The sequence below is a fragment of the Pistacia vera genome, unplaced genomic scaffold, assembly GCF_008641045.1.
Source record: "Pistacia vera cultivar Batoury unplaced genomic scaffold, PisVer_v2 Contig1022, whole genome shotgun sequence".
Lineage (NCBI taxonomy): Eukaryota > Viridiplantae > Streptophyta > Magnoliopsida > Sapindales > Anacardiaceae > Pistacia > Pistacia vera.
In genome coordinates this window covers 53,416-65,144 of record NW_022195053.1, presented here as the reverse complement: position 1 = coordinate 65,144, position 11,729 = coordinate 53,416, and the positions used below count along the sequence as shown (strand labels likewise).

General features: G+C 35.6%; 1 protein-coding gene across 1 annotated transcript; it reads left to right on the top strand.

Moving 5' to 3' along the window:
• The first annotated feature begins 460 nt into the window (after window positions 1–460).
• Window positions 461–3,748, top strand: LOC116122484 (succinate dehydrogenase subunit 6, mitochondrial-like). Its single transcript, XM_031408326.1, has 3 exons — window positions 461–768; window positions 2,296–2,398; window positions 3,373–3,748. Exons 1-3 carry the CDS (start codon window positions 583–585, stop codon window positions 3,525–3,527), a joined length of 444 nt encoding a protein of 147 aa, XP_031264186.1. The 5' UTR covers window positions 461–582; the 3' UTR covers window positions 3,528–3,748.
• The last annotated feature ends 7,981 nt before the right edge of the window (window positions 3,749–11,729 follow it).

Below are 11,729 nucleotides of genomic sequence, written 5' to 3'. Positions count from 1 at the left end.
TTGGTCCTTTAGGCTTGTAGAGTGTTCAATCGACTTCGAAGATTAGTTAAAGTACATATAAGCTGGTGAATTTGATTTAGGATTTAATTTAGAAGAAATGAAATTTGAAAGGTAGAGTTATAAATTTTTTTTTTTTTTGGGAGTGACGAGGCAAGTGATTAAGAGCAATGTTATACTTATAACTGAGTTATACAAACAATAAATAAATAAATGATATAGTAATTATTTTATATAAATTTTATGTAAACATAACAAAAAAATAAAAACAAAAGATAGAATAGCCAAATTTGATTAGTAAGACATTATTGGGTGATCTCATGAATCATAACGGTGAGATTGATGTAAGCCGTATGGGAGTGATGTACGTCTACCATTACTGCCATGTACTGCTACACACTGGGCCTGGAATTCATAAATTGGGCTCACCGCACCATCACTTCTCATCATTATAATAAAAAATTGGAATCTAATAAGAAAGAAAGACAAATTATTGCGCTGGCGTGCGCAGTGCAGGGTTTCGGTTGAGAGAGTGAGAGAAGGTCTAAAGTGAACATTGTAGAGGCAGATAGAAGTATTTGAAAAATGGTAGAATCAAGAGAGCAATCATTCTTTAAGAAGCATTTGGAAGGTTACAAAGAGTTCTGGAGTGAAAGGTTTCCCGTTCTTAACAACTATTCTAGATTCATCAAGCGTCATAAACCTCTTCCTTCTTGGTCCTCTTCTGATGTCGACGAATTCATCACCTCCGATCCCGTTCATGGCCCCACGGTAATCTTCTTCTTCGCTCTTTTTTTTCTTTGGCTTCTTTGCACTGCTTTTAATCAGAATAGTTTAGTTAGATTTGATTTTAATCTTGAACTGTGGTTATATTTTGAGCTTTGTGGAACAATTTTTTTGTTGCTTTTGGATGAGGGCCTGGTTATATTTTTTTTTTCTTGTCTGTTCATTTGAGAGTTACTGTTTGATGGAGTACTGCTTTCCTTTTTTATTGGAAGTTTTGTTCTATTTGTGGAGAGAAAAAATTGTTATTTTTGGATTTGATTTTAGATTGTGATGAGTGGTTTTAATGTATTGAGTTTTATGAATAACTCTAATTGATTTTAATTACTACCAATTCAGCTTTTTTTTTTTTTTTAATTATATTAAGTTCTAGTTGTGAATTTAAGGGGGTTTTGTTTGAAAGAGTCAAATGTGTTTCGGAGGGTAAATGAATTTGAACTAGATAGGAGTATTCAACAGTAGCTAAAATTTTTCTCTTTGTTGGTACTAAATTGGATTTTCTTTTTGTTTTATTCTTTTGACAATGATACCAGACAATTTGATTGGATTTTTCTTTGGTGAAATGCCAATATACGACTGAGACAAAAGAACTGGAAAAGCAAAAGTCCAATTTTCCATATCAATGCTTCCAAAGTTGAAAATGTTTCAAATTGCGTAGCTGATTGAAGGAATGGAGTTATATTTCCTCCCTAAGAAACCGAAAGAGTCTACTTTACCCAATTAGTTCTCTATTTTTAAGCTTGTAAATTGTGTTATTAGCTCTGCGGCCTGTAAAGGGAAGTACTAGTGAAGTTCTGTGTCTGAAATGTCTCAATATAACCTATTGCAATTGCTATTATATTCCCCACTTTCTATGAGATTGATCTTCTGTAGCAACTCTGACAATAGTCAGTCTGTACAGATACCTTTGATTCTGAGCAAGGTGAACTGAAAAGTTTGTATTAGATGGAATCAATACTTCATCAAACAAGCAAGAATGCTTTGAAAGTATATGCACCTCATTTTATTTATTTCTACCTAATAATTATGTTGAATTGCTTTTCTTTGCCATATTTATTTTTGTTTCTTTTTTAGCTCTGATTTTCTTGGTTGTTTAACATAATGTGAATTTGCTGCTTGATGGATTTAGAAGGACATCATTTATTTTTATCGATTGTATTCTCTGGGTAGATTTGTTAAATGTATTGCCTTTCATTGGAGAAAAATTGGTGATGAAAACTTGTATTTCCCATTCCATTCGTAATTAAACCATAAACTTTGTAGCTTTCTAACTATGATGAAGCCACATCATTAATTTTTTGGTTATGTTGACTTTGCCGGTGATATTAGATTATAAATGTATTGATTTACTTGTTTGAGTTATTTCTTAGTACATATCCAGATATATCCCTGCTCCAGAAGGCTGATATCAGTGGGTATAATATATCTTCTGTTTTGATGGTTCTATCTAATATTTTACTGCATCATTTTTTTTTTCTTTTTGGCTATGAATGCTCATGTCCTTTCCTTTTTCAGCTGAAGACTGCTAGGGAAGCAGTGAACTTTGCTATCACTGGAAGTGCTATTGGAGCAGCATCGACTGCAGGTATTGCATGGAAATATTCAAGGAGTTTACATGGTAACTTACTGCCTTTTCTCTATGGTTGCTGTTGAAACTCTTCATACTGAAGTATGCCTCCTAATTTGCAAGGGATGATTTATATCGCGTTACTCTATAGAAAGAAATGGACTTAATTACACCATAAATATTTAGAAGTTTTACTTTTAGTTGTTTGTATCTACATTTTCCCTACTGAATTTTTAATCGTACGGAGTACACAATGTTAAATTTTCATAATTAGTATAACAGAGATTATTGATAGAAATTGTACAGAACAAGAATGTCCTATCTTTTTGCTTTCTGCTGGATCTTTCTTTTTCACTTTTTTGCACCTTGAGAAAGCTTTTCTATTTTTCCTCACATTTCTTATGTGTTCTAGGCCTGATCAGGCCTTCTCTAATGTTAAGATCGGGCCTTCTCTAATGTTAAAGTATCATTTCTGCACAATGTGATACTTTTATCTATCATGGAGCCTTCAATAGGAGATATGCTGGAGAAATGAACCTGTGCCCACTTAATAGGTTGTAATTGGAGTGCTACTGTTGCTTCTGTCTCTCTCTTACACTTGTGAAAGCAAGGCTTATGGAATTTAGTGTTTCGGAATTAACTTTTTTTGATACAAAAACCGGGCCTTGTTCTAGAGAGATTTTTCATTCCACTCTATATATTGAGTGGGTGCACGGTCAAAGTTCTGTTCATATGCACATGATGAACATTTTTCTTCTGACCAAGACAATTTGTTTGGACCAATCCATTGCAACTGCTGGTCATTGATATATAGTGTCAGCTGCGAATCTGGTTTGGTAAAAAATGTTTAAGACCAACTTAATTGTCTTGCTTGATTAGATGTCTTGTCTTTGATAGTATTTTATGATTCTTCATTAGCTATGTTTTAAACAATAAAAAATCATGTGTAGGATTGCACAAGTACTGTTATTGGTTTCGACAAAGGTGGTTTGTGCTAAGTATCTCACCCCTATTCTATTTAACAGGCACTGGGTTGTCCTTAGCAGCTGGAGCTGTTTTTGGTTGGACATTTGGACATGAAGTTGCCAACCAGTGGTTTCAACTTTACAGGTTGGATACCATGGCTGCACAGGTGAAGTTTATGGAATGGTGGGAAAGAAAGACTGAGGGAAGGGCGTAAAATTTGATTTGCAGTTGAAAGTAGTGCTGAAACTTTGTTTTCCTTTCTAGAAGAAGAGTTAAATGCTTCCATGTCCAAAATGTAATGGTTGATTTACTTATGCAGCTCTGCTTGATGTTGGAATTTTGTATATTTGGGTTTGAGGGATTCTGAATAATTTTTTCAGGAAGCAAATTGATAGAAGTGCAACCCACAGCAGTTGTTCCTATTATTTCCCTTAACTACATGCGTTTAAATAAATTGAATTGTGATAAAGGTGAGGAATGTAGTATTGTATATGTTGAAAAACATCCTTAGATGTCAAATTAATTAGTTTTGATCGAGGTCGAGGCTTTACTTTAATAGTTTATCCAAATCAACTGCATAAGTTTTGTTCTGTTTGGTAGTATCTTATAAGTCAAAAACAAATCACTTAGGCCCTGATTCTTTATGAATTTTCTTTCTTGCATTAAAATATGTTATAAACGTTCGTATACGAAATTTTTTGTTTTTATTTTCCCATGACACAAAATTTAAGAGTAAGTAGAGAGAAAAATTTCAATAAAAACTTTTAATTTTTGTTTTTATCTTTTATCTTCTTGCATAAAACAAAAAAAAAAAATTGATATATTCCGAGATAAACTCTTTAAAACTGATAAAATAAATAATAATTTGAAAAGGTTTAATTGATTGCGTGGATAATAAATTTCGTACTTTACATTATTATTCCTTTTTTTTATTTTTTAATGTTTTTAGTATTTTCATTTCATATCTTTAATATAAAAATTTTAGATAAACATGTTAAAAGCATTTTTGTTTATTTATTTTTTTAATATTTTTCAAAAATAAAAAAATAGATTCACAAAATTCATAAAAGCAAGTATCTTAGTTAATTTTGAGTGATCTATTTTAGGTTAGGAGTGTTTAGGCACACCCTTACTACTCCATTATTATAGAATATTAATTCATGAGCTTGCATTAAAAATGAAAACCTCTTAGATATTGTAGCTTGACACTAAATTAATTAATAAATATTTTTGAGAATATTCAAGATTCCAATTATTAAGAATCATCTAATTATTAGTTCATATTATGTTATCTCTACATGGGAGTAGAGGTGTAATCGAGCCAAATTAAGTCAAGTATTGACTAGCTCGAGCTTGGCTCGATTGGAATAGTGGGAGCTCCAGCTCCAGCTCGACCGAGCTCGATTACGTATGTAGGTCGAGCTCGAGCCACTCACTTGTAAAAGGTAATTTTGACTTTTCAACATGCTTTTCATAAAGCTTTTTTTTCACCCTCCTCCGTTCATCTTTTTCTCCTCGTCTTTTCTTTTCCCTTCTCCTTCTTTTTCTCTTCCTTTCTTCGTTTTCCTCCTCTCTATTCACTCTACATAATCAAAACTACAACGAATAAGCCAATAGCCAAAGATCCAGTAACGACTATTGAAAACAATAGCGTTCTCTATTGGAGCAAGAGCTTGAGACGGTGGGAAGGCAATCGACGAGGGAGGAGTCACTAGAACCAAAGAAGAAATCGATGGTGAGGTGACGACAACGGGAGAAGGAGCAGTGTAGCGTGTTTCTTCTTAGGCCTTATGGCTATCAAAGAAAGTTAAAGAATAGAGCTGGAAAGAAGTAGATTTTGACCAATTGGGAGGTGATCTGGCCTCTGTCAAGATAAGTCTTCAATGAGGTTTAGATTCAAAAAACTGATATCTCTCTTATTGCAGCAGCTTAAATTTATACATTTATTTGCAATGTTCGACTATGAACGTGAGCTAAAGATTAGCAATAAAAGCATAAAAATAGAACAGAGTAACTAACCTACTTTTAAGGGAAACAACCCCTTGACTACAACATTCAAAACATATCAAATAAATCAAGAAATATCAAATAGCTGCTGACTTCGTCGTCGGCTTGATTATGATAATTGCGGCAACAATAGAAAAACAAGCAGTAGCCCGCCCACCCACATGTAACATCTCCCCTTCCCTTAAATATTGAGCTTGTCCTCAAGTGCAAAATTCGGAAATTGCTGTTGTAAATACTTCAACTCTTCCCAGGTAGCTTCAGATGGGTCAAGACCTTGCCATTGAACGAGAAGCTCGTGAATGCCCTTGCTAACACGGCGATCCAAAATGGCAAGAGGTTGTGTGATAGAAGGCTCTTCTAATTGGAGAGGAAGCTGCGTCTGAACTGTGCTTTGATTGCCAACGAATGGTTTAAGGAGTGATACATGAAAGACAAGGTGAATCCTACTCCCCAACAGCAATTCAAGTTTATAGGCAACCTTCCCAATTTTTTGAAGAATCTTGAACCTTCCCAATTCAAGCTAATAACTTGTGCATCTTCTTTCTAGAAACAGAAAGTTGCCGATAAGCTTGCAATTTGAGATACACCATATCTCCAACAGAAAAGTCTCGTTCTCTATGCTTAGAATTGTATATTCGCTTCATTCAATTTTGCACATTTGCAATCTTCTCACGAACATCTCTGATGATGGCATCTCGACTAAGCAGCTCTTGCTCAACAGACTAAAGTTTAGCTGTTCCTGAAACGTACTTAAGAAAAGATGGTGGCTCCTTTCCATAAACCACCTCAAAAGGCGTTTTTCCAGTTGAGGAATGAGAGCTTCTATTGTAACAATACTGAGCCCATGACAACCACTTTTTCCAAATCTTTGGATGAGAGCTAGAAAAACACCGTAAATACATCTCTAGACTTTTGTTGACCACCTCAGTCTGAGGATGATAACCCAAACTAAAATTGAAAGCAGTCCCAGTCAATCTAAATAATTCCTTCCAAAAAGAACTTGTAAAAGCTCGATCTCGATCACAAACAACAAATCTTGGCATCCCATGTAAACAAAAAATTTCATCAAAGAAAATTTGAGCTATACTTACAGCATTGTATGGGTGAGAAATTGCAATGAAGTAGGCATATTTGGATAACCTATCCACCACCATATATATAGTTGTTTTTCCAGCCGAGTTGCGTAAACCATCAATGAAGTCCATAGAATATGTCTTCCCAAATTCGTTGTGGAACAAGTAGGGGTTGCAACAAACCAGCAGGAGAGAGGTTCTTAATCTTATGCTTTTGGCAGACATCACATTCTTGAATAAATTTCAAGATCTGTTTCCTTTAAGCTTTTGTTGTAAAAATTAGCTCTGATTCAATGAAGAGTTTTGTGGAACCCCTTATGAGTACTATTATGAAACTGAGCAATGATTACCTGCAACGAAGGAGAATCTTCATCCAAGTAAATTCGATTTTTGTAATATAACACCCCTTCCTGAAATGCCCAAGGACCCACGACTTCACCTTTTTGAACCAAATGAATGATACTCTGAATGTTGGGACAGGTGGCATGCTCCGTTTTAATTGTCTCCAACCAGCCAGGAATGGGTTGAGAAATTGCTAGTAGGCTCCCTTCAGAATCTTCCTCATACTTCTTGGATAAAGCATCTGCAAAAATATTCTCCTTTCCTTTTTTGTATTCTACAACAAAATCAAATCCCATTAGTTTAAACAACCACCATTGTTCGGCTGTCGTAGTAATCTTCTGCGTCCACAAATACTTCAAGCTTTGATGGTCAATCTGAACAATGAATTGTCTTCCAAGCAGATAAGGTCTCCATTTCTGGACTGCAAGGACCAAAGCTAGAATTTCTTTTTCAAAAGTAGATAAAAATAAATTGCGTCCCTGCAGTGCTTGGCTAAAAAATGCGATGGGTCTCTCTTGTCTCAATATAGCACCAATACCAGGTCTAGAAGCATCACATTCTATTACAAATTTTTTTTTGAAAAATCTGGTAAAGCCAAAACTGGAGCTTGAGTCATGGCCACCTTCTATTGACAAAAAGCTGATTCTGCACCAGTAGACCATGCGAAACCATCTTTTTTAAGCATTTTAGTGCAGGGGTTAGCTATCTTGCCAAAATTCTAGATAAACTTTCGATGGTAACCACAAAGTCCCAAAAATCCTTTCATGGCTTTCGATGTAGCGAGTTTTGGCCAATTTGTGATAGCCTGTATTTTTTCAGGATCTACTGCAACTCCATGGTTGGAAATAATATGGCCAAGTTATTTAACCTCTTTCTGCCCAAAAAGACATTTCTCCTTTTTCACGAATAATTGATGAGCTCGTAAAATTGAAAAAACAGTCTCTAGATGCTCCAAGTGATCATCCTAGTTTTTGCTATAATCCAAAATATCGTCAAAAAAAAAAAAAAAAAAAAAAAAAAAAAAAAAGAACAAATTTTCGAAGATACACTTTAAATACCTCGTTCATGAGGGACTAAAATGTGAAAGGTGCGTTGGTCAAGCCAAATGTCATTACCAAAAATTCGCAGTGGCCTTGTTGAGTACGAAATGTTGTTTTTTCAACATCAAGTGGATGGACGCGAGCTTGATAATAGCCTGACCGAAGATCTAATTTTGAGAAAAATTGCACTCCATGTAACTCATCTAATAATTCATCAATTACTGGAATTGGAAATTTGTCCTTGATTGTTATCTTATTCAACGTCCTATAATCAACACACATCTGCCAAGAGCCTTCATGCTTTTTAACAAGGATCACTGGTGAAGAATACGACCTATTACTGGAGAAGATCTGCCACAATTTTATCTATTTATGTCTTCTGGAAATGAGGGTACCTGTAAGGTTTTAATGCAACTTGATCACATCCCTTTATCAAAGGAATTCGATGGTCCTGAATCCGGAGGGGAGTAAAGTGTTTGGTTCATGGAGCACCTCTTTGTTTTTATTAAGAATATTTCGTATCTTTAGTAGAATCACCCTTTAACCAATAGCCTGAATCGGATCTGCATGCAATTTGAGGAAGATACCCCAACGGTTCTTGCAACTGAGCGATTGGACTTGTGGATTGTCGACCACCTGATTTTCAGACGTTATAGCTCCTTGTAATGTGATCTCACGACCTCCTGTGTTAAACCTCATAAGGAGTTTAGAGAAATCCCATGTGATGGGACCAAGGGTTTGAAGCCATTGCGTCCCAAGCACCACTTCACTGTTACAAATAAAGAATAGAAAAATAGTGTTTAAGCTGAAACAAGTAAAAGAGGACAGGCTTTTACTTAATAAAAACTAAAGGACAAAAGTACATAGGAGAAAGTAATTGTCTGTGTATTTATTCAACAAAAAGAACTGCCTTTATATAGGCTTATACATAACCGATAAAAGCAAGAAAATAGGCACTACATAACGTGCCAAAACTAACAACTACAGATTAGATAAATAAAAAACTAACTTGCTGAACACAACAAGTTCCCAAAAGACCAACAACTAGCAAACGAACTCTTTTTCAACAATCCCTCCTTTAAACTGATGTTCAAACATTCAGTTTAATACATAATTCAAAAACAAAACAAAAAAACTCCGAAGTCCCTCAAATATCCAGCATACAAACACCCAACAATTCTCTTAACTTCAGAAATGAAGGAAATTTGAGAGGCTTTGTGAATATATCTGCAAGTTGATCTTCACTTATACAGTAGATGAGCTTAATTGTTCCAGCCTTTGTAAGATCTCTTAGGAAGTGAAACTTCACATCTATGTGCTTACTTCTCCCATGTAGAACATGATTTTTGGAGAGTTTGATTGCTGAAGTGTTGTCACAAAAAATTGTAGTAGGCTCTTGTCTCTTGAAATGAAGCTCTTCAAGAATTCTCTTCAACCATGTGGCTTGAAATGTGCATGAACTGGCAGCAATGAACTTAGCTTCAGCAGTTGATAGAGTGACGATTGACTGTTTCTTTGATGAACATGAAGCAGCCCCTGAACCAAGGATAAAAACATAGCCTGAAGTACTTTTTCTATCATCTTGATCCTCTGCATAATCGCTGTCAGTAAAACCAATCAAGTCTGACTTCTCTCCCTTCTTGTAGAACATCCCAAATTCCTTAGTACCTTGCAGGTACCGTAGTATCCTTTTGGTAGCTAGCAAATGTATCTTTGTCAAATTCTCCATGTATCTGCTGATGAGACTCACTGAATACATTATATCTGACCTCGTTGCTGTTAAATAAATTACACTTCCCACAATCTGCTTGTAAAGAGCCCCATCATCCTCCTTTCCTTTATGATTTTATTTAGCTTCAAACCAAACTCAGTTGGTGTATTCACCGAATTGCAATTCTTCATCTGAAACATGTCTAAAATTTCTCGCACATACTTCTTTTGAGAAATAAAAATGCTAGTAGCTGATTGAACAACTTCAATGCCGAGAAAATAATGCAGCATTCCAAGATCAGACATTTCAAATTCACTCATCATGGACTTTTTAAAATTTTCAAACATGGCCCTATCATTTCCAGTGTAAATTAAATCATCTATATATAAGCATACAAAAAACATATTTCCTCCATCTTCAATTTTAATAAAAAGAGTATGCTCATATGGACATCTTCTAAAACCTTCCTTCAAAAAATAAGCATCTATACGGCTGTACCAAGCTCTTGGAGCTTGTTTTAGCCCATATGGAGCCTTTTTCAACTTATACACCTTATTCTCATTACCTAGCTTCACATAACCAGGAGGTTGATCAACAAATACCTGTTCTTGTAAGTCTCCTTGTAGAAATGCAGATTTCACATCCAATTGGAAAATAGGCCACGAGTTTTGAGTTGCCAATGCAATCACCAATCTGATTGTGTCATGCCTTGCAACCGGAGCAAACACTTCTTTGTAATTAACACCAAATTTTTGCTTATAGCCCTTGGCCACCAAGCCCGCCTTGTACTCGTCAACTTCTCCATTCTTCTTCAGCTTTGTTTTGTAAACCCACTTGACACCTATAGTCTTATGCCCTTTAGGAAGATCAGTCAGCTCCCACGTGTTGTTCCTTTCAATGGCAGTAATTTCATCATCCATTGCCTTCCTCCATTTCAATTCTTTGACGACATCTTCAAAAACTGTAGGATCACAATCTAAAAATAAAGCAAAATGAGTAAGTAGATCCTCAGATTGATCAATCCTAGTTACCTCCATACTGGCTTCTTTCTAACACGTTGGGAACATGAACTTGCTGCTGCATCAACATGTTCATCAGATTCTACTGCTGTTGGTGAAGTTTCAGCTGAAGTTGGAGCTTCATTTGGTGGAATTTCAGGTACAAAAACTGTGGGAATTTGTTGTTGTGGGGGCTGCTGCCTTTCTTCTTCATTTTCACCATCAAAAGTAGCTTGTATTTGTTGTTTGGTAGTGTTTTCATCCCATTTCCAGAATCTTCCTTCATAAAAAATTATGTCACGACTAATGACAATTTTCTTGGTGATAGGATTGTACGATTTGTATGCTTTTGACATCTCACTAACACTAAGAAAAATGCATTTTTCTCCCTTGTCATCAAGCTTTTTCCTCTTTTGATCTGGAATATGAGCATATGCTATATAACCAAAGATTCTGAAGTGGTTGAAACCTGGTTTGCGTCTATTCCATGCTTCTTTAGGCGTCATGTTTTGAACAGCTGGAGTGGGACTTCTGTTCAAAATGTGAATGCTCCAGATGACTGCTTCAGGCCAAAAACTTCTTGGGATATGACCTTTTGACAGAATAGTCCGCACCATTTTTAGAATTGTACGGTTCTTCCTCTCTGAAACGCCATTTTGCTGTGGCGAATATGCTGCTGTAAGTTTCTTTTGAATACCATGGTTCTCACAAAAATTTACAAATTCGTTTGAGGTGTATTCTCCACCACGATCACTGTGAAAAATCTTAATAGGTTTGCCTGCTTCTTTTTCGACTAGCATCTTAAAGCTGAAAAAGCTTCAGATTTCTCCTGTAAAAAATAAACCCAAGTTTTTTGACTATAATCATCAATGAACGTTATAAAGTAACGTTTACCACCATTCGATGTTGGATTAATGGGTCCGCATATATCATAGTGAACTAGCTCCAACACCTTCTTCGCTCTCCATGATTTCCTTTAGGAAAATGATCTTGATGTTGTTTACCAACAACACATTCTTCACAAATTTGAGAAGGAGTCTGAATTCGTGGAAGTCCAGTCACCATGTTCTTCTGTTGTAGCGACTTTAGACCACCAAAATTCAGATGTCCATAGTGAAAATGCCATAACCATCCCTCATCCATCAATTTTACAGAGAAACAATTCTGAGTCGTGTTGTCTAGATACAGCGGGAACATTCGATTTGTAGCCATGTTGACTTGAGCAATTAAGCCTAATTTCTCATC

Excerpts from the sequence above, each read along its gene's own strand:
- LOC116122484 (XM_031408326.1), top strand. The coding sequence starts at position 583 with ATGGTAGAATCAAGAGAGCAATCATTCTTTAAGAAGCATTTGGAAGGT. Across the intron at positions 769-2,295 it reads ATCCCGTTCATGGCCCCACG|CTGAAGACTGCTAGGGAAGC; the intron begins GTAATCTTCTTC and ends TTCCTTTTTCAG. Across the intron at positions 2,399-3,372 it reads ATATTCAAGGAGTTTACATG|GCACTGGGTTGTCCTTAGCA; the intron begins GTAACTTACTGC and ends TCTATTTAACAG.